Below are 27,516 nucleotides of genomic sequence, written 5' to 3' on the forward strand. Positions count from 1 at the left end.
AGCCCCATATGTCTCAATCAAGTGACCAGTAGAGGAACCCAATCATGGGATTTGACATTTTATCTTGCGGGCTATGTACACAGCAGTAATAGTAACGAATTTCTGATTTTCAAAATACTGGGATTAGAAATATTGGCTGTGATGGCAGCAAAGACCTCACGGAAAAAATTCTGGCTGACTACAAGTCTCTAAGCAGGGTGTTCTCTGGATTTGGCTAAGGCTGACTCAGGACAAATACATGGCAAATAAAGAGGACAAGTAGGTTTAGAAAGAAGTTATTTACCACTTTAATAGGGCTGTCCAGCATTTGGTCACATAGATCATTCTGGAATTTAATTGCTTTAATGGTCTTCCTGTCTCACCAGAAGAGATCTGAATCCTCTTGGAAAAAGCAAATCAAACATAGAAAGAGGTGCCATGATAAGACTTGTTGCTACAGCACTATGTACTTAATGATGCCAGACTTTGGATTTAATCGGAGGACATTTCTGCAGTCTAGGACAGCTATACAAAGCCTTAAGACATCGTATTTACAGAACTTATTAATACAGGGATCCATATTCTACCATAATTTTGCCAGAGTCTTAATAGCATGGTGGAGTAGTTTCCTCAAGAATCCTCATTGTCTTATCTGTGGAAAAGCTAGTAGTTCTAAAAATACTTTCCTGGAAGAGGTTAGAATGGTTATTATATATCAATTGAATATAAAGTATGGTTATGTAAGCCAAGCTTGCATGCTAATATTGCACAGGGTAGAAAGCAATAAAACAGGACAATGTGCTTCCTTGGGCCATCTGGTAGAAACAGAAGGAAGCTCTCGATTCAGTATTGTTATGATGCCTCAGATTCCAGGAGTCCACCTGTAGCTGGCCTTCCACTGTGAGTACCATGCTGAAATTTCAAAAGGGCACATGTCTTCTTCCTTGCCAATCAAAAAAGAAATTGCGACAAAACAAAACAAAATATCCAAACTCAAAGAGGTACACCAGCCTTCTCAAACTGTGGTATTGTTCATTTCTTGAAGAGAATATATAATATTTCAAAATATTATATATATACATATATTTAAAATGGTACAAAGGAACTATAGATCCAAATTAGAAGATAGTTGATCGTTCTTCGTAATCCCAAAAATTTTCATTGAGAAAACCCTTTTTTTTTTAAACCCACTTCCCATGGTGTTGCCAAAAGCGTGGGGTCTTCTCACTATAGAATACTTCGTGACACACAGTAAAAGCACTGTGATTATCTGTTAACCAGTCAAAGTGCAAATAAGAAATCCATTTGGCTTGTAACGTATAAGATGTTTTAAATTCTTAAAATGTGTTTTCCGCAGAGGTGGTTTTCCTTTGCTTCTATAACAAATGCTTCCATTAGGTTCTTGGGTGGATCTGAAACCAAAGAAAGAAAGAAATTTCAGGGAGAAAAGAATGAGATGAAGGCATAAAGAAAGGTGAATAGGCAGAAAATGAGGACATCTTGAATTTATAGTACGTTGCTTCTTTCAAGTGCTCTGAAGCCAAAAATGTTAGTCTAGAACTGTAGTTCTCAAATGGTGATCAAAAAGCACACTGACAGGCCATCGTATTTTTATCAATTCATTACACTTATTTTGCCACAGCTGAGGAGATAGGCTCTGGGAGCAATGAATAACCATGACCGGATTCACAGGCACGTGACCTACCCAGTGTTACACAGACTCCGGTGCTGAACAGGCCCCCACACTTCATTTAATGACCTGCTACTGCAGTCTTGAAATTACTACTTATTTTTGAGCAAGAAGCCTGTTGTCATTTTTGCCTTGGGCCCTTCAAGTTATGTAGTTAGTCCCATGTCTGTTTGATGAGCATTTGAACTAAGTAAGTCATTCAATGGCCTTGTCAAGTTGGCCTGCTGTATCATGTAGGGGGGGTGGCATGAGGTAAAGTCACTGCCAAGGTTAGAACACATTTTCTTAGGAACACAGAAGACTCTTGTAGGATGAGGAACTCTTCCTCTCAATGACATGGCACCCAAGGGCAACTGAGAGCAAACTGTTACAACTTAGGGTGCTACTTAATATATTTGAATATGGTCCCAAAGACTTTAATGTTCAAAAAAAATGTATGCACAGAGAATCACTGGTGTGGGGCAGAAATGATGATTCTAAGAAAGTTGAAGTTTCTACTTTAGAGTTTTAGGACATAGGTATTTTTCTTCATCATCTCTAAGTTTTTTGTTTGTTTGTTTCTTTTCTTTTTTTTTTTTTTTTTCATCTCTAAGTTCTTTATAGTCTTAGGAATTGAGTGTTCTGAGTCCAGGGGTGGAGTCCATGAAAAGCTTTCAGGGTTGGGTGGGAACAGTAATAAAAGTTGGCTTTCAAAAGTTGGTTGCACCAGGGGCAGCACGTATCAGAAATCTTCACACATTTAAATTTTTATCCTCTCCATATGACTAACAGATTCTTCCAAACTTTGGTTTCTCATATTCCAGTAGTATTTATCACCTCCTGTTTCCACTGTCTTCTTCATCAAAGGGAGAGGGAAAGTGACATTTGCAAAACTGAAATGGAATTGCCTGTCTTTTGTCTGTATCGAATTGCCATTCCGCCCCCACCCCTCCAACCTTAGGTCCTATCCTCCATGGAAGAACAGGAAATTGGTCATACCCACCATTCCATCCCCCAAACTTGACTACACTAACTTTAGATAGAAGAGGTTAAAATATATTTATTGGTTAAATAAATGAATCATTCACTCTAACCCAGGGGCAATTTTGACAACATAAATTGATTTATTTTTCCCTCCTGCAATTTCCCGATCCACCCACCCTGCACACCCCACTCCTGCCCCACCTTCTTACCCTTCTCCCTTAAAGATAGTTCATGCAAAATGGTCTGGACATCGGGATTGTATAGGCTTTCATAACACTTCAGACCCAGTGGAATTTTGAGGGATAAAGCTGGGATCTATCCAAGCTGGTACATTACTCTTCTGTAGTATAAAAAGAACTGGCTGATGAGAATGGATGGAGATATGCAAAGTCAGAGCTGCCATTAGGAGGATGGGTCTGGTAGGGTGTGGACAAATGACTGTAGTGGATTTGTGTAAATCATCAATTTGACAAGATACCCATTGTGGTTAGGTGTGCAGTCTGAGGTCTGCTAACACCCTTTTAGGGAAAGGGAACTTGACTCTACATTGTGCAAATCTAACTGCTGATTATCTCATTAGTCTGAAAGACACTAACATACTGAGTTGAAGGAAATCCAAAGTTGCTTGATATGTTCCCAGATATTATACCAGATTATGCTCTATTATTTTAATCTGCTGATTTTTCCTTCCAAGCGCCTTTAGTTTTCTCCTCATTGTGATCCCAAACGATGAATGTTCACTTTTTACATGTGAATTATTACAGCATTGTCAAACAACTTATTTTCTCCAGGGAAAAGTCTAGCTTTCTAAATTAAGGCATCATTCCTGAATATACAGAGTTGGTACCCTTGGAATTTCACATACTTAAATCCTGAAATAATTGGACTTGTGCTATTGTTCTTTACCAAGTTTCAGGTCTGGAGGAACCATGGGATCAGGGCTCATGTTCAATAAAGGGAGATCAGTTATCATTTGAAAGAGGAAATAGAGATTTGGCAGAAAACATATCAGCAACCAGCTTGAAATAATGGTGATCGAATTCCAGTCGTACCAGTCATGATTCAGAGTAGCTGAAAACCGACTTGTGAGAGCATCTTCAGATGGTTTAGTAGAATTAGTTTCAGGCAAAATGTAATCTGAAAAGGGAAACCTGAAATCCATGCTTCGTCCATTAATGAAGATGGTTTCTGGAGGTGAAGGTCATGAACTGGGCTCATTTCGAATAATCTCTCCTGAGGGTGTTTCTTTGAACTGAAATATGATAATCCAAACTGAGTGTCTCAGGTGCACGAAAATGCATGTTAACAGGTAGGATGTTCAGGAACCTCTCCTGGCCATGAGCCAAGGAGGTATAACCATTTACTGCTTATTGTGGCCAATACTGGCAACTAAATTTGATATGCAAAGATTCTCTATTTATTTTTATATCTAAAACAGGTTTTATAAGGTATGATGTTTTCTGCATCACAAGGCTGCAACTATCAGTTTTATTTCTTGAAAAGATAACGTCGAGAAGGAAGATCTTGAAAGGATAACGTCATTATATGGGGGCGGAAATCAGGGATGTCCTTTTAAATTTGAGTCACCCTTTTTGGAAGGCTCAAATTCAATATGTTGGAATTTCTAAGTAGTCGTGCTTGCTTTCAACAATACCCAATGCATTAAAATACATACACATGTAACAGGGCTCATGGTCACATGATACAGATACGTGTAATAGACACGTGTTAAAATATTAACATTGTTCTGTTAAAGTTGAATAAATGCTGTCTTAAATGCTCCAAGCAACCCTTCCTCCCCCTTTAGTACTCCCACATTGTCCTATGATCTAATATCTACAGGGTCAATGGCTGGCCTGGCCGGGGCCCTCTAACCTGCTATCGCAACACCAATTCTGATGAGTTGGTTGGCCTCCCTATGCAGGTTGTTTCGTATTTTGAAGGTAACTCCTTATTTTACCACAGAAACCAAGGAATGAAAATTCACATCACAAAAACCTTTCACTTCTTTAAAAAAATCATCAACTAAATCTTTGAAAGACCTATAGAACATGGCTGTACTTAAATGCAGTTTTTCTCAGCAAACCATCTGGATGAGTTAGGCAAGACCTTTATTTTATAATCTCTTTTGAGCACCACAGTTGTTGGCTGAATTATTTGAATAATTACTGTCTCTCTTCCCTTTGGCTATGACACCCCAGCCTTATTTATGAGCCAGTCACAGAAACACTGAAGTGCTCAGTATGGAAAAGTCAGGTTCAATCTCCAACTTCTTGTTGATGGATGGACACAAATATGAATGTTTAAGAATGTTTTCTGTCAGGGAAAGGCTTTTTTATCTCCTGTTCAAAGCTTCTCTGGGGGCAGTTTGTAGAACCCAAAGGCAAACAATACAGTGGGTAATATGCATGCAACATTTGAAAGAAATCCACTTACTCTTGTGGTCTTAATTTTATTGCCTGTAGCGCACATCCATCCGGAATTATCAGGTAATGTCTTACACTCTTCTCCTTCTAGACAAGGCTCCATCTCACACCACCATTTGCCAATCACTATGGAAGCTGCATGGAAACAGGAAACAAGTATGTTTGCATTCATCCAAACAACTTGGGCACAGGGGCCGTGACCTTCTGGAAGTGTCAATTCCCTTTCGAGCATGCAAATTTCTCTTTAAGCTTCTATGATTGGCTAAGCATTCTCTCTGAAGAAGAGTAATATTTTCATGTATCAGTCTCAACATCGCAAATATAATTTTATGCTGACTGGTTTGATCAAGCAACATTTTGTCAAAAATCTCCTCAGACAACGAAAGATGAAAACATATGGTTGGAAAGACATACTTTTTGGAGGAGCTTCTATGTTAGTTTTTACAAAACAAGGACCTGTACTATTTCTTTTTAGGGACAGGGACAAAAGTGTTAACTGCTCTTCAGAATGACAGAACTATTCCCTCGGGAAAGCCAGTTTATCCACCCAGCATTAGGGTTAATCCCCCAACCTAATGCTTTTGAGAAAAAAACCAAAATGACTGGAAGCATGAAAGAAAACCTGCAAAATAAAAACTAAGAGTAAAAATTAATAAAAGTACTTGTTTACAATCAAAGGTATGTTTGAGGTGAACTGGGTTTCCTTTTGATGTTTCATCTGATGTGGCTGGAACTTTGGAAAGTTAAATCTCTGATTAAAAAGCCCCACTTTTCAGGGGAGTATCGCAGATGACCACAACAGGAAGCTGGCAATGAATTTAGTGGATCTATTTATAGCACAGGCTTGTTTTTTGATCATAAGATTTTATAGGATAGTGACTGGATCACTCCGCACAAATTAAGAAGGTCCAATCTTCCCTAATGCCTTAATGAGTGAAGAATTATTGCTGCCATCCCAAATTCTCAAATGTCTGCCCGTGTCTCTTTCTGGCACTTTCCGATTGGCTTGTTTTCACACTGGCCTGGAACCCTAGTTCTGTAGATATTCACCCCTCAGCCCCTTACCCTCCAAAGAGGAGGCCCCACCGTGATGCTTCCTCTGATAAAGACAAAGAGGTCAGATGACATCTGTTAACATCACAGAGGATTCATATTTAAATGGAATGGAGTAACATCCTCCCTCCCCAAAGTGAAGCAGGAGCACTCATTGAAATTCTTCGGCCATCCAGTGTTAGGCATTCTATGGAAGGAGTACCTTGCTAACTTACAAGCGAACGGTTTAACCATACGGCCATGCCTGCATTCAAGTTTTCCTCTTTCTATACTACCCTTACTTTGGACTTGCCCTCCTTTGGAATCCAGCCTACAGATTGCAAAATTTTGATATTATATGCAAAACCATGTCTACTCTGTTATCCAGTCAATTTGAGGAATTTTCCAAGGGTAATTTGCCTCTGTTTGATTCATACCTTATGTGTGGACCAGACTGAACGACATAAAATGCATCTCTATTGGAATACAGCACGCAAGTATAGAAAATAAAATCTTGTAAATAGTCTATCCGTATGCAAAACAACGTGGTATTTCAGTAAAACACAGAGTAAGTAGCAACAGAAGATACACATCTTCCACAGGATAGAGAATGATTATGAGTTTTTCTTTTCCTTTTTCTTCTCTTCTTTTCTTTCTTAAGATTTATTTATTTATTGGGGGGGGTAGGAGAAAGAGAGAGTACCAGCATGCATGTGCAAGTTGGGGAGGGGCAGAGGGAGAGAATCTCAAGTAGACTCCTGCTGAGCACGGAGCCTAAAGTGGGGCTGAAGGAGCAGGAGGCTGGCTGAGGACAAAGCAAAAGCTGGTGCCTTGCAACCCCCCTTCAACCGCTCCCCTCCATATGTGTAGCATTCCTCAGGCACCCCTGACTGCCATAAAATGATAAATAGTTAACTTGCAGGATAGGAGTCTCCCTTGGTTTGCAAATGTCCTTGAGATTTACAACAAAGAAGTTACCTTATCAATAGCCCAATTTCCAAGGACACAGAAATCAGTTCCTCGAGCCCTAATGTCACCCTCCCCTCCATGAAAAACTGAAGGAGGCGGAGGTAGAAGGAAAAGTAAATAAAGTTAAATTTCTTCTAAATCTAAATCTCACTAACAAGGACGTTTGATAGCAGGAATGTAACATTCCACCAGGAGACTCCCAATTGTCTTTATGTTAGTGCCTCATTAGAGGGAAAGTGGCCTTGGCTTGATAGTAACCAGGCCTTCAATATCCTGATAGTGCTTTTTCGCATGCATGGGCTAACCGGCCAGTTCTGCTTCTGTAAGATTGCTTTGTCTGCTTTCGCGGGCGGGTCCCCTGACCCAATCCACTGACGCCAAGTATGCCTGTTCAAACTGTCAATCAATCAGCTCAGCCCCACCTGAAACTTGTTTGTACCTGTCTATAAAAATCCTGCACCGACCCAGCTCCGGACCTCTCGGCATTCTCGGCAACGAGCGGCGCAGATGTCTAGGTTCGAACCTGCAATAAACGACCCTTGCTGCTTGGCTTTGATTCATGTCTCTGGTGGTCTTTTAAGGTGGGGGTAATATTCAGTTGGCATTTCAGGGCTCTATCTCACAACCCATGAGACCATGACCTGAGCGGAAACCAAGAGTCAGACACTTAACTGACTGAGCCACCCAGGAGCCCCAGGAGCACTTTTCTTTTCAATAGTGGGGCTCTGTATGAGGGTGTAGAATAGGGTCACATTCCAGTCATAGGTAAGGGACCATATTTATATGTGCCTTAATAAGAGACAATAGTAAATAAGACACGCATGTATTTTGGAGGCAAGAAAAACACTTGTACTGTTGAAAGGGGACAAAAATAAATTGCCAGGCTTCCCGTGACATAAGATCAATGGCAGGGTTTGGCAGTGTTTATCAAGAGACCACAGTCCGAAGCTTCCTTTCGGCCAGCACTTAGTCAGCAACAGGCCGGTGACATTTGCCACACTTGTCCCCAGAAATCCCACCTAATATCTCATGATTGCTGCCCTGAATCGACACCAAGAATGGAAACCATCTGGTCTGAGCTCTGAGGGGAAACCACCTTCCCGACAGTCTCCCATTTAGCGGTTGTGACTTTTTTTTCCGCCATGGAGACACACAAATAACGAACAAACTGCCAGTAAGGTCAGCTTCAGCATCTTTACTTCCTTCAAAAGGACACTGTTCCCTCTTCTCTAGGCTGCTCTCTGCCCTCTAAGAGCTGGCTTACTTTGTTGCAAGCTAACAAAGGAGCTTCTCTTTCTTTTAAGCATTAATATCTTCTCAATGACAATGTAGACAATAGGGAAAAAAAGGCATCTCATAACCCACAGATCACCTTTAATTCCAGGGAATAAAGGTCCACTGACTCACAGGGAAAAAGGAAAGGCTTTCTAAGAATAAAAAACATCCCCAGACCTGCCTATAATCTCTAAAAATTCGTATTACACTTGCTTCTCCTAAATAGGGTTTGATGCTTGGACATTACCCTCTGGTTTATTAGAATTGAGTTCATTCTTCCAGTGTTGCTTTTCTAAAGATGCTATTAGACTGACTTTGCTTCTGATTTATGCATTACATTGTCATTTTAACATACATTACTTCATGTCTTGGGTCAAACTACAGTCTTTTTTCATAACTTTCTTTCCCCATATACTCATATTTCCTGCAATAACTTCAAGAAAATTCAGGGAGGATTTATAGATTACTCCCTCTTCCATATTGGAAGCTACCTAAAACCTTCAGATTATTGGAAGAGGAATGATTTAAAGAGGCTTAACACAGTGGGCTAACATAAATGTTACCTGTTTTTATAATTTTTCTCATAAGAAAAATGTAAACACAAATAATTCTAAATATCTTGCATTATAATGGTCAGTGCAGTAATAAAAATGACAACTGAGGTTCCTGATGGTTTCTTCTATGTTTCTCTGTTAGGTACCTTAAATGTTATTATCTAATTTTCATAGCAATCCTAAAGGTGGGTATTATTTTGAACCATGGATGAAAAACCTCAAGTCCAGAGGGGCTAAATACGTTTGCCCAGCTTACACACATAAGAAGTGTAGGAATTAAGACTAAAATGCAGGCTTGGGGGCGCTTGGGTGGCTCAGTGAGTTATAGCCTCTGCTTCAGCTCAGGTCATGATCTCGGGGTCCTGGGATAGAGCCCCGCATTGGGCTCTTTGCTGAGTGGAGACCCTGCTTCCCCCTCTCTTTCTGCCTGCCTCTCTACCTACTTGTGATCTCTGTCTGTCAAATAAATAATAAAACTAGAAAAAATAAAATAAAATGCAGGCCTGCTTACTGATAAAATCCATGATTTGCATCATAAATGTGCAAACTCATTCTAGTTTTGTGTTCAGGATTCTCAGAACTCTTTAAAAGCATTTACTGGCTTCTGAGTGAATGAATGAATTCTCTCTGGTATATGATTACTGAAAATAAATTTCATATAAACACAAAACACTTGAGGCAAACACAAAACATTTAATTTCTTATAAAATTAATGTAAAAATATTTAGGGTAAGAGCCAGTTTACATCACATTTGTTTCTTCCTAGACAGAGCTGCATATTGCTTGATTCTACTACTTATTGTGTTTTAGTAGTAAGTCCCAGCAGTAAACAATTTTTGAAGCCACAAGAAATTTGTGACATAGATGCCTAATTTCTATGAGGACTCTTTATCCCCTAGAAGAACTGAGTTAATTAAATATCAGCTGCAAAAACCAACTCTCTCTTATCTGTGGTGATTATAAAAGAGACTCCTTTTTAGCCCTGGGGTTCTGGAATTCGCTCTATGAATGTGCCATATTTAGGAAAATATCCGGTCTCCTACTTTTTCAAGAATGTTCATCTTTCCTTAAGAGATTCATAAAATCACTAAAGCTACTTTAATCCTAAGTTTTGATTTTTCCCTTGTACCATGTCCTGTTGCTACAGACCAAAAGAGAGACTTGTCAAAAGAGAATCAACCCATCAGTGATAAATCTTAAATGACCAAAAATCTTTTTGTTATTGTTGTTGTTGTTACTCACTTTGAGGCCTTTTTCCACATAAAGAGAACATGGTACTGGTAAGCAATGGGCTTAATAAGTACAGCAAATATACATTAGTTTGTTGAAGAAGTGCCTTTCCTGTTTATCATTTCAATAGACAATATTTGGGTCTCAACTCAGTAAATGGTCTTTGTGCACTTTCTATAGTCAAAGGACTACGTGATTTAGTAGGATGGATCAAATAATGACCATGACATAGTCTCCGCCCTGAGAGCTTACAGTTTAGCTCAGAGTTTCTCAGTATGGATTACTATAAGGGGGTATAAATGAGCAAAATGCTCCCTTGGCAGTAAGTACGTTATTGTGCTGGAAATGTAGGCTCACCCTGGGGAGTGGGAAGAGAAAAATCTTAATAAGATTGTGGAGGTTCTTGAAAGCATGAAGCTCAGGCTGGGTTTTTGTTTTGTTTTGTTTTCCTTCAAGGAATGATAAGTCACTGAATATTCTAGATTCTGTGTGCAAAGGGAAGAGACGATTAATGGGATGGTTGGGAAAGATGGATTTGGCCGTGATGTACAAGATGCAAGAAGAAAGAAACAAACAGCTGAAATGCTATGTAAGCATGGCTGCATTCACACAGGAGGGCTAGGTCTGGATTTTGGTTGCCTACTCCAGAATTGTGAAGAAGGGCAGAGCTGAAAGCAATGTCAGGAACAACTGCGGAAACCATATGACTAATAACTCAACTACATCTACTGTAACCCTCACTACATGGGACTAGTATTATTAGTTCATGTACCTGCCTATTCACCAGACAATGTGCCCCTGGAGGGCAGGGCTCCTACTACATTCATCGCTGAATGGCACAGAGTAACTCAAGACAGGTTTAGAATTTATGAATGAGTGAATTAAAAAAAAAAAAAAAGACAGAGAAAAAGAAAAAAATAGTGCTTATATGAAAGGATTGGAGGATTTAATGAGAAAGCGCATTCAAAGCACTTAGCAGAGTGTCTGGCATTCAATAAATGTTCAATAAATATTAGCTGTTATTATCATCAGCGTCATCATTTTTATTACTCTAAAGAATAAAATCACTGCAAAACAGAAAAGGCAATTCCCCACGAAGTGAGAGAGTGAACCATTGTTCTTCAATATTATGCCAAACTCTCAGCTTGCTTCTATGACTTATGAGAGTTTGAGCATAAATTAAATAGCTGAGCATACGATTTCATTCATGTTCCCAGAAGTAGGTTATAAGTACATCAATCAAGACAAATTTCCCAGCTCATTTTTGTGCGACCTGCCATGCAATTTAGGCAATGGCTGGAACTCCATGAGGGGACTGCAACAGCTCTCTTGCCTTCCTTTATGCACAAGTTGTTGTAACAGCTGTTACAATGCTCTTCTTCAAAGGACCTGCCTGTGACTCCCTCTGTGTTATTGTCTTTATCAAAGTAAAGTTAAAGGCATAGAATAATGTGGCTGGCAATCATTCCAAATCCCCTCTTTCCTGCGAGCCCACATTTAAGGTTAGGATCCAGGGTAGAGAGACATTATGTAATAGTTAACCTCTGAGCTCTTGGATATAAGATAGAAAGACCTGGGTTTGAATCTGAAGACCACTACTCACTGGTAGTATTGCTTTGGAAAGTTGCTCAGGTCAACTCTAAGGTTCTTGAGTTACAAATGCAGTTAATAGAAATCACAACTGGTAATAGTAAATTTTAAAGTGAGGTCAGCATCTTAGTATGATACATAATAAACTTTATACTTAACATGTGGCAATTATTCTGTTACTTGTCCATGTGTCCTCTATCCTCCTGTATATACATCTGTCCAATGATCTTCATAGAGAGTTAATGCCTTATCTTATTGGAAGTTCATACTAATTGTGGGATGCATATATTCAGTTTTTGCTAACTAGACTGTGTTTATTTGTAGGGTCTACAATATATTTCGGAAACATACATGGAACTAATGACGTGATTGATTAGTATTGCTTTCCTTCTACAAATTCTATTCCAGTGCTTTTCAAACTGGGGCAATCTTATCTTCCTTGAAGGTATTTGAAGACAAAGGTTATCTTTTATTTATTCAGAAGTTATTCACTAACTGCTGTTAATGATATAAATAAATATAAAACAGACACAGTTCCTATCCTAAAGTAGCTTACAGTCTATTGTAGGAGATAAATACTAATTGTGACAATGTGATAATACACACAGACAAATCATGAGAAAGATACTAGGGACACTAATGAGGGGATCTGCTTTGAATCATCAGAGTGATATAGTAAGAAGAGCCCTTATTAAATATAAGGGTGCCTATATCTTTTCGATTAGTCTTTTCGCTTTGGATAAATACCTGATAGTAGAGTTATTTGATTATATGGTGTTTCTATTTTTAAATTTTTGAGGAAACTCCATACTCTTTTCCACAGTGGCTGTACTAATTTACATTCCCACCAACAATGTATGATGGTTCATTTTCCTCCACATTCTCACCAACACTTGTTATTTCATGTGTGTGTATGTGTTTAAACCATTCTGACAGGTGAAGGTGGCATCTCATCGTGGTTTTGACTTGCATCTCCCTGATCATGAGTTTATGTTGAGCAACTTTTCATGTGTCTGTTGGCCATCTGTGTGTCTTTTGTGGAAAAATGTCTTTTCAGGTCCACAGCCCATTTTTAAATTGGATTTTTTGTGGGGTTTTTTGGCGTTGAGGTGTATAAGTTTTTAATATATTTTGGACATTAACCCTTTATCAGATATGTCATTTGCAAATATCTTCTCTCATCTAGTAGCTTGCTTTTTTGTTTCATTGGTGGCATCATCATTTACAACAACCAAGATACGGAAGCAGCCAAAACGTCCATCAATAGATGAGTGATTAAAGATGATGTGGTATGTGTGCACGCATACACGCACACACACACACACACACACACACACACACACAGGAATATTATACAGCCATAAAAGAGTAAGATCTTGACATATGCTACAACATAGATGGACCTAGAGGATATTATACTAAGTAAAATAAGCTAGACTGAGAAAGACAAATACCATATGATTTTACTCATGTGTGGCATCTAGAAAACAAAACAACTGAATCAAAAAAGAACAAAAAAGGCAGCGTCAGACCTACACATACAGAAAACAAACTGAAGTTTGCCCGAGGGAAGGGAGGTGGGGGATGGGCAAAATGGGTGGAGAAGAGTGGGAAATACAGGCTTCCAGGTATAGAATGTTACAGAAATAAAAGACAGGCATAGGAAATATAGGCAATGACACTGTAATAGCATTGTAAGATGACAGATGGTAGCTCCACTTGAGTACAGCATAAAGTGTATAGAATTTGAATCACTGTGTTGTACACTTAAAACTAATGTAACATTGTGAGTCAACTACAGTCAAATAAAAAATGAAAGAAAGTCTTCATTGCTGAGGTAATTTAAAAACTAAGTAATCAGCAAAATTGTTTCCATAGTAAAGCAAATAAGTATATATATTATGAGGTCTAACTTCACATGAATTTTAAGATAAGACACAAAACATTAATCTTTTGCTTGTCACAAGCTGTTCCAAGTTGTCTTATCAGAATGCAGGGGTATAGTTTCTACTGCTCTGAAAAAGCTATCTGCTCTGGTGACAAGGAATATTCAGATTTTTTTATCAACTCAAGGGAATGCTCTTAATTCCTGCCAATTCTAATATTCTTCTTTGTGTGCTCTACACCAAGGTTGCCGTCCCTGGCTTATCATGCACTTTCAATACCTGATAACTCTATCCTTGTGCCCACTTATAAATTAAACACTGCATGTCTTGGTTTCACTAAATCAGTGGTTTTATTTTAGAATTTAATTCAATGATATTTTTCCCTTTGTAGACATAATTTTAAATCTATGTTTAAGAAGAAACATCAAGAATCATGATTATTAAATAAATTTCCTATTGAACACTCCTGGATTCTCAAGTTTAACATTCTGTGATTAAAACATTCAAGAGCAACCCCATAGTTTATGATAGAGTGGGATTTGTAAATTTGTTGAGACCCTTGCATTCTGATGCTCTTGTTTTTGCCAACCAGAGAAACCTTTGGTTATCCTTCTTAATTTTAAAAGTAATATCTACTCTTTTCCAAAATTCAAAGCATACATTTAGCAAAAGGAAAGTAAATGTAGTCACATTAAGCAGAAGTAGACTACTACATTTGGCTATGGATTTTCCAGTCTTTTTCTCTAATTATTCTTGACACAGCATTCAGAGTGATCTTTAAAATGCAAATCATTTGATATCAATCCTCTGCTTAAAACTCTCCAATTGTGTCAGCACATGGAATAAATTCTATACTCCTTACTCTAGCCTTCAAAGAGCCATGTTACTTGGTTCATCCTATATCTCCATCCATTTTTTTTTCTACCAGCTCCATCTTCACCCTCCAGCAATTGCTCTACCCCCTCTAGCTCTTTTGCAAACACGTAAATTTCTTTTCTGATTTGGCTCACCCTCTGTCCTGGACATGTTCATCCAGAATTGACATCAATTGAGCCTCAATTCAACTGTTTTGTTTTGTTTTATTCTAGAGTGGCCCTTCTTGAAAATTTATCAAAAATAAGCCATATCCACCTGACCCTGACACTTTCCCCTTATAGCCTGCTTTGATTTTTCTCATAATATGTGCTACATCCTGAATCCACACACCATTTTCAGTGTACCTGGATATTTGTCCTTTCTTCCCACTTGGCTCTAAGTTCCATGAAGGTTTGAACTTTATATTCTTAAGTGGCTAGAAGGGTGCTGTCATATTGCAGATCATCAATATATATATTTTTAAATAGTTGAAAAAAATGTATACACTAACATATACAATATTTTTTATGTAAGTAAGACCATTCCACACAGACCATTTGCTACCCTTCTTTAAAATCTACCATGGAGGGGCACCTGGGTGGCTCAGTGGGTTAAAGCCTCTGCTCTCGGCTCAGGTTATGATCTCAGGGTCCTGGGGTCGAGCCCCACATCAGGCCTTCTGCTCAGCGGGAGTCCTGCTCCCCCCTTACCTGCCTGCCTCTCTGCCTACTTGTGATCTCTCTCTCTCTCTGTCAAATAAATAATCTAAAAAAAAAAAAAAACCATGGAATCATAAATATTTTTGCACATCTCTAAATAAATGAAATGAATCATTACCTTAAAGCCTATATCACATCCCCTATTAAGGTGCATTTTATTTAACCAGTCCCTTGGTGTTGGAAATTTGTCTTTTTTGTTGCTAGTTGTTTGCTATTAGTAAAAATGCTTATATTAACACCTTGTGCATATACCATTGCAAATGTATTTAATTATTTCTCCAGGGTAAATTCTAAGAAGTGGTATTTCTGAGTGAAAAGGTAAAAAAACCCAAAAATGTTTAGCATTTGTGATATATAAACTGTCAAGAAACTGTTCATAACCGCTATTTCTCACCAGAAGCACCCATTTCTCTGCACAGTTTCCAAAACACTGGTTAGAATTTTTAATGATTTGAGTGAAAGCATAGATTTTGTTTGGGGGTACAGAAACATGGTCTTAGCCAGCTGGGGAACCCAGCCTGCTCCCAGTCTTCATATTCCACGTTGACTCTTTGTAGAATAGACCTAACATAGTGAAACAACAACAACAACAACAACAACAACAAAATCTCAATTTCTTGGTGACTAATTTCTCCTCCAGGAAATCTAACCAAAAGGCCTGAAATACCGGAGGGGACTATCATGAGGTCAAACAGAGTGAAGGCTCTAAGCCAAACACACACAAGGGCCAGAAGAATATTACATTCCTTAGTGTAAACTGTTTTTTCTTGGAAGTCCCTGCTGAATGGGACATACTTACTCTACATGTGCATCATAGGGTTAGCAAACTCAGCATGGAGAATCTTGCTATTTCATAATAAAACATGCATTTATGCTTGTCCCTTTGAAATTTGACTTCCTGGTGGCTGCTACTTCTATGTGGTCCATTTACATCCATGGCAACAGATTGAGGAGAGGCACTGTTAACTGGATATGGATATAGAGAAGAACTCCAAAATCTCTATTTTTTAAATCAGAAGGAAAGTGAGATTTTAAAACAAAATATTTAGGGGCACCTGGGTGGCTCGGTAGGTTAGAGTCTCTGCCTTGGGCTCAGGTCATGATCTCAGGGTCCTGGGATTGAGCCCTGCATTGGGCTCTGCGCAACAGGGACCCTGCTTCCTCCTCTCTCTCTGCCTGCCTCTCTGACTACTTGTGATCTCTGTCTGTCAAATAAATAAATAAAATCTTAAAAAAATTAAATTACCCCAAAGATACAGATGTAGTGAAAAGAAGGGCCATCTGTACCCCAATGTTTATAGCAGCAATGGCCACGGTCGCCAAACTGGAAAGAACCAAGATGCCCTTCAATGGACGAATGGATAAGGAAGATGTGGTCCATATACACTATGAAGTATTATGCCTCCATCAGAAAGGAGGAATACCCAACTTTTGTAGCAACATGGACAGGACTGGAAGAGATTATGCTGAGTGAAATAAGTCAAGCAGAGAGAGTCAATTATCATATGGTTTCACTTATTTGTGGAGCATAACAAATAGCATAGAGGACAAGGGGAGATGGAGAGGAGAAGAGAGTTGAGGGAAATTGGAAGGGGAGGTGAACCATGAGAGGCTATGGACTCTGAAAAACAATCTGAGGATTTTGAAGGGGCCGGGGGTGGGAGGTTGGGGGAACCAGGTGGTGGGTATTGGAGAGGGCACGGATTGCATGGAGCACTGGGTGTGGTGCAAAAACAATGAATACTGTTACGCTGAAAAAAAAAAAAAAAGCCTAGACAGGAGCAGGGTCTGGACACATATAAAAAAAATATTAAATAAATAAAGACATTTATAAGCAAGTTTTTAAATAAAAATTTACTTATTTATTTAGAGAGAGAGTGGGGTGGGAGGGGTGGGGCGGACAGAGGGAGAGTGAGCAAGAGCCTCTCTGCTGAGCCCAGAGCCTAATGTGAGGGTCAGTCTCATGACCTTGAGATCATAACCTGAGAAGAACCAAGAGTTGGATGTTCAACCTACTGCACCACCCAGGCGCCCCTTATAAGCAACATTTAAGCCACATGCACATATGTATATCTTTTGAGTGCTAGCTCTCTGTGTTCTTACAATTTGGAAATGGCTCACTGGAGGAATATATTTATACACAAGTGTTTTCCCAATTTGAAAAAGTACTTTGTGAAGTTATTATTAAATTCTATAACATAGTCTTTGCTAAGATTGCTACAGATTTACCATAATCAAATAATGTCAGTTAAGTTCATTTTCTTCTTTTCATATGTAAAGTAATCACTTTTATTGTTATTGATACATTAAAATATCACTTTTGGTTAATTTCACTTTGCAACTAATCCCAGATATTAAATTATTTCCAGAAAATTCTTGGCCTCAAGCTCCTTTGCAAAACTAGGGCTCGAAATCTTGGCAGTAATGGGAAAGTTGTACACTGATTGTAAGATCTTTCATTTTAATCTTGTTCTCACTAGAGAAGATTGATATAAATAAAATTTAAATAGAAAACACATTTCAGATGCCAACAGTGAAAAAGACTTTGTCAGCCTAATGAAAAGGTATCAATTTTCTCTACTTTATTCAATAAATTGTGAGTCATTTTCTAAATGGATTAGATTAAAGGAAAGTTCAAACTCCCAGTGAGATGCTCTTGGCACTGATGGAGACTTTAGACAAGAGAGAAAGAACCAGGGCACATAAAACCTCTTAAGCCTCTTCAGATCTATAAAATTGATAGCAAGTAAGAGAGAGGCATCTCTAACCCTGAACTCACCTATCGCCTGAGAAGCCAAATCTTGGGGAATTGAACAAGACACCCTGTTTCTCTTATTTTATTAGGATGTCATGGTGGTTGAGTAAATTACAACTGAGAACATGGAAATCTTGGGAGGGGTGAGTCTTGGATAAAAAGCCTGTGGCTCTCAATGCTTTATATGCCTGTTTCATAGATGTATGATAACATAAGAGAACATTACGCTCTAATGAGATTATGCTCATACAGCCTCTGTGGGAGACTTTGATACCTTCAGGTTTATTATAATTAATTTAACTTCAGAAAATATAACCTAACTTTCATGTGAGGATGAAATGTGTAAACCTTGATCATAGAACACTCTTGGATCTAATCTGATTCCTCTGTATGTGTTTGAAATGGCAAAATCATTTTATAACTGGTTATTTTTGTATTTGGCAGAACTGCCCCAAACCTCGGGGCAGCATATTCTCTTGCCAGCCCTTTGAGAAGTGGAAAATAACAATCAAGTGTTTTTATTTTCCCCTACAGAATACCACACAACTATCATGGTTGTTTTTGTGGAAATGCCTGAATAGTTTGGAAGAATTTAGCTTTCCTTATCAGAAAATATTTATAGACTATCTGCTGTATGCTTAGCACCATTTAATATAGGCAGTCTGAGTTACATAAAAGCATGCTAGAGCTTTCACATGTGTTTTTAAGTAGAAGAGGAAATAAGAAATGTCATAAGGAAACAAAAGCAAGATGAACTTTTGGGACTTCATCAAGATCAAAAGCTTCTGCACAGCAAAGGAAATAGTCAACAAAACAAAGAGGCAACCCACGGAATGGGAGAAGATATTTACAAATGACAGTACAGACAAAAGGTTGATATTCAGGACCTATAAAGAACTCCTCAAACTCAACACACACAAAACAGACAATCATATTAAAAAATGGGCAGAAGATATGAACAGACACTTCTCCAATGAAGATATACAGATGGCTATCAGACATCTGAAAAAATGTTCATCATCACTAGCCATCAGGGAGATTCAAATTAAAACCACATTGAGATACCACCTTACACCAGTTAGAATGGTCAAAATTAGCAAAACAAGAAATAACATGTGTTGGAGAGGATGTGGAGAAAGGGGAACCCTCTTACTCTATTGGTGGGAATGCAAGTTGGTGCAGCCAATTTGGAAAACAGTGTGGAGATTCCTCAAGAAATTAAAAATAGAGCTTCCCTATAACCCTGCAATTTCACTACTGGGTATTTACCCCAAAGATACAGATGTCGTGAAAAGAAGGGCCATCTGTACCCCAATGTTTATAGCAGCAATGGCCACGGTCACCAAACTGTGGAAAGAACCAAGATGCCCTTCAATGGACGAATGGATAAGGAAGATGTGGTCCATATACACTATGAAGTATTATGCCTCCATCAGAAAGGAGGAATACCCAACTTTTGTAGCAACATGGATGGGACTGGAAGAGATTATGCTGAGTGAAATAAGTCAAGCAGAGAGAGTCAATTATCATATGGTTTCATTTATTTGTGGAGCATAACAAATAGCATAGAGGACAAGGGGAGATGGAGAGGAGACGGGATTTGAGGGAAATTGGAAGGGGAGGTGAACCATGAGAGACTATGGACTCTGAAAAACAATCTGAGGGTTTTGAAGGGGTGAGGGGTGGGAGGTTGGGGGAACCAGGTGGTGGGTATTGGAGAGGGCACGGATTGCATGGAGCACTGGGTATGGTGCAAAAACAATGAATACTCTTACGCTGAAAATAAATTAAAAAAAAAAAAAAGAAAAAGAAATGTCATAAGGTCCTCATTTCTAAATATTTACTTTCAATAATATTGAACAGTTAGATACTGTGTGTGTGATGGTGGCAGAGGAGGACCCTGAATTCACTTTGTCCCATGGAGCCACCAAATCTACAACCACACATATAGCAATTAGGAACAGTTTCTGTACAACAAACAATAGGGGGACTGCATAAAGAAGGGTAGGGTAGACGGAGAGATGGTAATGATGGGAATCCCACCCCCAGTGTGATGATCTCTAGTAGGAAAGAATATCATCGAGAGGCCAGTGCACCAACTTGCCTGTCCTGGAAAACAGTGGATAAAAAGCAAGGAAACATAAACAAAAACAAAAACAGTAGCTTAAAGGCAAAGTAGACTACAAGTGAAGGAAATCCATTTACTAAGCTTAGATTGCTAAAAGGTGGGAAATACTAGAGCTCCCTCAGGAGGGGGAGGCACTAGCAATTTCCTACATTTCCCTCTGCCTTGATAGCAAGGGTGTTGGCACCCTAGCCAGCCTTCTAGGGCAACCCAGAGAGCTCCAAGCCCCCAGCTCACCTCAGCTCTCACTATTCCACCAAGGTGGCACTGATGCGGTGGGTCCCAGGAATCCCCTGACCCACCCTTGTTCTGTCTCCAAATGTTCTACTAAAGTGGTTCCACTGCAACGTGCCCCAGAACCCTGATCCACACCCACATCAACTTCAGGTGTCCTACCATGGTGGCTCTGGTGTGGTGCACCTTGCCCCTGACCCACACCTGTCCCAGCTCCAGCAGGTCTATCAAAGACCAGCATATGCAAGCTAGATATGGAGGTTCCTACACCAGGGGACTCCTTCCCGACAGGGAGAGGTAGTAGTACCACCCAATTCATAGGATCAAATACAACAAGTCAAACAAAAGGAGGAGACAGGGAAGTATGTTTCAAATGAAAGAACAAGATGAAACTCCAGAAGAAAACCATAATGAAATAGAGATAAATAATTCACCTGATAGGAAGTTCAAAGTGATGGTCATAAAGATGTTCACTGAATTCACCAAAGAGTGGCGGGACACTCTTTGTGAAGAAGTTCAATGAAGAGTTAAAAAAATATGACAGAACTAGTCAGAGTTGAAGAGTACAATAACTGAAATAAAAAAATATTCTAGAGAGAATTAACAGCAGATTAAATGACAAGAAGAATGGATCAGCAATCTGGAAGACAGGGCAATACAAATCATCCAATCATAATAGCAGAAAGAAAAAAGAGTTTTAAAAAGAGAAGTTAGGGGGTGCCTGGGTGGCTCAGTGGGTTAAAGCCTCTGCCTTCAGCTCAGGTCATGACCTCAGGGTCCTGGGATCGAGCTCGGCATTGGGCTGCCTGCTCAGTGGGGAGCCTGCTTCTGCTCTGCCTGCTTGTGCTCTCTCTCCATCTCTCTAATAAATAAATAAAATCTTAAAAAAAACCAAAAAACAAAAACCTTACTTGAAAAAAAAAACTTAAAAAAAAAAGTCAAGTTAATTTAAGGAATGTCTGGGAAAACATCAGGGGTATTAAAATTCACTTTATAGGTGTCCCAGATGAAAAGAAAAGGAGAAATAAGGCAGAAAACTTATTTGAAGAAATACTGGCTGAAATATTTCTAACCTGGCCTAGGAAACAGATATCCAGGCTCAAGAAGTACAGAGTTCCAAACAAGAAAACCCAAAGAGATCCACACCAAGACACACTATAATAAAAATGACAGAAGTTAAAGATAAAGGAAGAATCCTAAGCTTCTTTAAAAGAATAAAACAAATAGTCACAGATAAGGAAAAGCCCGTAAGACTGTCAGTTGAATTTTCAGCAGAAATTTTCAGGCCAGAAGAGACTGGCATGGTACATTTAAAGTGCTGAAAGGGAAAACTTAGAACTGAGGATACTACCTGGTAAAGAATACTATCGTGGTCACAGATGGGAAGAATTAATGCTGTTAAAAGGTCCACACTAATCAAAGCATTCTACAGATTTAACGCTCTCCACATCAAAATACCAATGGCAATTTTCACGGAGCAAGAACAAATAATCTTGAAATTTGTATGGACACACAAAAAGTCCAGAATAGCCAAATTCATCTTGAGAAAGAAGAACAAAGCTGGAGACATCATGTACCCTGATTTCAAACTACACTGCAAAGTGATGGTAATCAAAACAATATGGTACTAGCATGCATTAGAACAGAATAAAGTCTCCATATATAAACTCACAAATATATGGTCAATTAATCTATGACAAAGGAGGTGAGAATCTACAATGGGGAAAAAGCAGTCTCTTCAACAAATGGTGTTGAGAAAACTGGAGCAACTACATGAAAAAGAAGGAAACTGGACACTGCCTTATACCATACATAAAAATAATTCAAGAGGGATTAAATCCTTGAATGTAAGATCTAAAACCATAAAAATCCTAGAAGATAATCGGCAATAAATGCCAATAAATTCCAGTCTCCTCAGGCAAGGACAACTACAAGCTAAAATTAACAAATGGGATTACATTGGACAAAAATCTTTCACATGGCAAGGAAAACCATCAACAAAACAAATGGTAACCTACTGAGTGAGAGAAGATACTGGCAAGTTATACATTCAGTAGAGATTAATATCCAAAATACAGAGAATGTACACAACCTAATATCACCCCCCCAAAAAAAATTTTTAAAAAAGTGAGCCGAGAGCTTGAGTAGATATTTTTCCAAAGAAGACTACAGATAGCAAACAGGCACATGAAAGGATGATGAACATCATTAATCATCAGGGAAATGCAAATCAAAACCACAGTGAGATGTCACCTTATACTAGCAAGAATGGCTAGTTTCAAAAGACAAGAAATAACAAATATTGGTGAGGATTTGGAGAAAAAGTACCTTGGTGTACTGTTGATGGGAATGTAAATTGGTGCAACCATTAAGAAAAACAGTATGGAGATTGCATAAAAATTAGAACTATCATATGATTCTGCAATTCTACTTCTGGGTGTTTATTTGAGAAGAAAAAAGAAAACACCAATTTGAACAGAGATATGCACCCCTATGTTCATTGAAGCAGTTTACAAGAGCCAAGTTATAAAAGCAACTTAAAAGTTTATGGCTAGATAAATGAATAAAGAAGATATGGCAAGTATACCATGGAATATTAGTCATAAAAAAGAATGAAGTCTTGTCATTGACAATTACACAGATAGACATAGAGGCTACTATGCTAAGGGAAATAAGTCAGATAGAGAAAGAAATACTGTATGATTTTACTTATATCTGAAATCTAAAAAACAAAATCAACCAACACCACAAAACAGAAACAGACTCCTAAAAACAGGAAACACACTGTTTGTTACCTGGGGAGGGGGTGCAAAATCGGTATAGGGAATTAAGCAGTATAAACTTCTAGTCATAGAATAAGTAAGTCACAGGGATGCAAGGTACAGCATAGGAAATATAGTCAGTAATGTCACAATTTTGTATGGTGACAGATGGTAACTAGATTTAATTATGAGGATCACTTTATAATGTATAAGAATACAAAATCACTATGATATACACCTGAATCTAATAAGGTATTGTATGTCAATTATATTGTGATTAAAAAAGAATCAGACACTTTATTTAAACATCCAGAATAAGCTTTTAGAAACTGCCAACACACATGGGAAAAGAAAACTCACAATATTTGCGCTTTGCAATTTGTTTTGTTCATGTTAATGATAGCATCAGGAAAGCCGAAAAATCAAAGGAAACCAGTAATATAAATACAACAGTGTTTCAGGTGCAGTGATGGGCAAAAAGTTCAGAATTAAGTTGTTCTGCCTCAAGCTGTATATCCCCTTCTCTTCTGACTTGAAAAGCGGTAAGTTTAGCTAAACTGGAAGTAGAATGTAAACCCGAAAATTCAATCTGAGGGCTGAGAATCTGGGAAGGAGGTGGGGATGGTTGTAATGGTTGTGGTGGTTTGAAACATCTCAACGTAATAGCAATCGTGATTTGGTAATGCTGATTTATTTTTAGTTTTCGTATTGATCATCTCTTTATGTCCGGTAATAGTGATATCCCCTTTTATGGGGGTGCCTGGGTGGTTCAGTGGGCTAAGACCTCTGCCTTCCGTTGGGGTCGTAATCCCGGGGTTCTGGGATCGAGCCCCGCATCGGACTCTCTGCTCAGTGGGGAGCCTGCTTCCTCCTCTCTCTGCCTGCCTCTCTGCCTACTTGTGATCTCTGTCAAATTAAAAAAAAAAAAACAAAAAAACCCTTTTCTGCTTGTAGAAATGGCCAAAGAATCTTTCTCTTTGTGCAGTCCTTTGCAATGTGATGTTGATCTCTTCCTATCAAGGGCAGGATGGGGGGGGAGGGTGGAGGGGTGTAATAGATGTTGGGGAAAGGAGAGCACTTGTGATGAGCTCCCCATGAGGTATGGAAGTGCTGAATCACTACATGACCAAACGCATGAAATTAACGTTATCATTATATGTTAACTAACTGGAATTCGAATAAAAACCTTTTCAAAAAAGAAGTGGAATCTATTTCCCCAGCCCTTCTTTTCTTTTTATTTTAAATTCATTTAATTAGCATATAGTGCATTATTAGCTTCAGAGGTAGAGTTCATCAGTTGCATATGACACCCAGTGCTCATCACATCATGTGCCCTTCTTAATGCCCATCCCCCAGTTACCATTCCTCTACCCACCTCCCCTCCAGCAACCCTCAGTTGGTTTCCTATAGTTAAGTGTCTCTTATGGTTTATCCCCAGGCCTTCTATCTGGGTCTGGTCATTTGATTATTTTTGGCCAATTAGAGATTAGCCAACATGACATAGGAAGAGGCTTGAAAGTGCTTGTGCTTGGGACATGCTGCCCTTTGGACCCTTCCATGATGAAAGGTCACATGGAATAGAGTTTACTATTCCACCTGAGGCTTTCCTGGATTAATTAGCCTGTTAATTATTAGACATATGACTGAGGTCATTCTTGACTCCATGAAGCTCCACGAAGACACTGCTGACCCGTCCTCAATCCTTCCACTTTCTGTCTTGAACACTTATATGGCAGTTGCGACTTCGATGGTTATCATAGCAGGAAGGATGCTGCAATGCTGGCACTTATGTCATTAACGAACCAATATTACTACCCAATGCCTCTAGATTTCTTGTTATATAAGAAGAATTAATGCATATTATTCAAGCTACTCCAATTGGACATCTGTTACTTGCTTCCTAACACAATCCTAAGTAACACTAAAGGTCTTTAATAAATATTTGTGGTCTAAATGAATGAATGGATGGATGGATGGATGAATGGATGAATCTGGTGGCTTCCTTGTACCAAAGCCAGCTCTCTGTCATTTCTATCCACATAGTACTAGATATTCACAACAGCTGAATGATTTTTTTTTTTGGCATTAAAATTCAGAAATTCGATTGACCTATAGACAATCCTGAGAGTGGCTTTCTGTCCCCATTATTTGTCTTCCTATTTTGCATGTACAATCACATTATCTTTCACAAGGCACCAGATGCTGAGGATAGAGAGTTGGCATGGCTCAATGTAAATTAGGAATTTTCCCAGAGCACTTCAGTGTCAGTGGCAATGTTGAGTTTTCTTAATTACAATCCAGACAAGCTCGCAATGGAGTAATACTAACTATTATGGTCTAGAGAAGCTACATTCAATTTTACTAAACTATTAAGATTCATTTAGATGTCTCTGCTATGATTTAGGCAAGAAGAAGAGAGCATTTAGAAATTGCTCTCATTGTGAAGTTTTTTTCTGAAGCTTGCTATAGCACAAGAAAGAAATTGGGAGAGGGCTGAAAATTAGCCATCAAAATAGAGGGAAAATAGCACCTAAAGAAACTTCTAATATTTATTTATTTGCTGGTTTAAAATCATTTTCTGTCTTACCTGAAGCAAGCTGAAATCTGTCTCTACCTGAGTCCAAGCCATGGGGACAGAGCCTGAAAATATTTTTGAATTGATATGATTTAGGGAGAAGACAGGTCTAAAGAAAATTTTTTACTTTATGCTCTGGGTTTCTTAAGTTGGCTCTAACCCAAGTGCCAAGCTCAAAAACCATTTTCATTTCACTTTCTGAGATGACAACTTTTCTCAAAGAAAAAACAATCACCAGGGCAACACAGCTTCACATGAAATTCTGAGCAAAGGCATACTGCTTTGTATCATAGGATTTTGTTAGGTTGTAAGAGCCTCTTTCTATGGGAAGGAATATACCAAAAGTACTTCCTTTCAATTATGAATCTCATTATGCAACCTTTCTTAAACCATGTTCCTCTTATATTCAGAAAGTTAAAGTGTATTGAGTATATAAATCCATAATACACATATATCCTAATATCAGTTAATTCTGAGATGCATGATGCTATGGAATATAGTTGATATAAAACTATAAGGCAATCAACAGCCCTTCCTAGAATGTAATTTAGACCAAGAGCCTAAATAGCCTGAATACTATAGATACATGGGTCAACTCCTACTGCTTGGTAGTTGAAAAAAAATAACTGATACTCAAAAATTAAATTAAAAAATTGAATTTAGGGGTGCCTGTGTGGCTCATTCATTGGGCATCTGCCTTTGGCTCAGGTCATGATCCTGGGGTCCTGGGATTGAGCCCCATATTGGGCTCCTTGCCCCATGGGAAGCCTGCTTCTCTCTCTCCCATTCTCCCTGCTTCAGTTCCCTCTCTAGCTGTGTCTCTTTCTGTCAAATAAAGAAAGAAAATCTTTAAAAAATTAAATTTAGTCTTATTTATATTCATTGCTAAAACTGTTGTCCGGTAAATTACCCAAGAAGCAGGCCTCATGGACAAATAAAACAACCTGAAACCAGTATTGCTCTTGTCTACTATTTTGACCTCTCCAGCAATAATTTCATTTCCCCCTTAATTTACTAATTGAGTTTACCTTTGGGGAAACAAGCTTCTTTCATTCTCCCAATGCATGTGGTCATGAGACCTAGTCCCAACCTCTTTGCATATCCCTCCCCCTCTGCCACAGTGGTTGGTTCAGATGTGAATGAAACTACCCAAGACTGGGTAGTGAGACGTTGGCTCTGAAAGAAGGTCTCTTTGCCATAAGCTCGTTAAACTGGTAAGTCATAAATCTGACATGTTCAGGAACCACCCGCTCCCCCAAAATGGTTCTGTTTGAACACACAGGAAATCACAGCTAAGAGGTGATGACCAAGAACCCAAGTCTTGAGCTCTGCTTGATGGCCTGAGTCCAGATATGCCTAACTTGGTATTTGGACTATTCAGTAGCAAACCATAGACCTTCTTGTTTTGCTCAAGTCACTTTGACTGGTGCCTTCATAACTAACAAATGGCATGAACCAGAGTTATATATATTTAAGTCATGGTTTTTGATGCAAATGGTGGTGACAATGTGAGTTTTAACAAAAAGTTTATCATCTGCAATAAATGAAAAACAATCTATTACACATACGCATGGAGATGTATACCCATTATGCAAATTTCCTGGGCAGCAAATCATTTAAGTGCGGTTGTTAAAAGCGAAATCTTTGGAGTCTGATTCCCTTGCTTTAAATCCTGACACTATTCTATGATCTTGGGAAAAGCATGTTTCTGCCTCAGTTTTTTTAATCTCTAAAATAGGACTTAGATTAAAAGATGGTAGAATTGAAGAAATTGATACACATAAAGCCCAAGATCAGTGCCTGATACAAATGTTAGCTTTTAATTATTATAATACAAGGAAGCATCAGTTGACCTCATCCTGATGTAATTCATTTAAACATGAATGTACTGCATTTC

At 38.6% G+C, this 27,516-nt stretch overlaps 1 protein-coding gene across 2 annotated transcripts in view; it reads right to left on the reverse strand.

Annotated features, from left to right (window-relative positions):
- Positions 1 to 263: 263 nt before the first annotated feature.
- The window catches only part of TAFA1 (TAFA chemokine like family member 1), a 589,816-nt gene continuing 562,563 nt past the window's right edge, over positions 264 to 27,516 (reverse strand). For both annotated transcript variants that reach the window (XM_082691399.1, XM_082691400.1), the window contains exons 4-5: positions 5,069 to 5,193; positions 264 to 1,391 (exon numbers count right to left, since the gene is read on the reverse strand). In XM_082691399.1, coding sequence (XP_082547525.1) covers positions 1,374 to 1,391; positions 5,069 to 5,193 — 143 coding nt within the window. In that variant the 3' untranslated portion in view covers positions 264 to 1,373. The remainder of the gene's footprint in view (positions 1,392 to 5,068; positions 5,194 to 27,516) is intronic.

The sequence above is a fragment of the Mustela nivalis genome (genome assembly GCF_964662115.1).
Source record: "Mustela nivalis genome assembly, chromosome: 1".
Classification (NCBI taxonomy): domain Eukaryota; kingdom Metazoa; phylum Chordata; class Mammalia; order Carnivora; family Mustelidae; genus Mustela; species Mustela nivalis.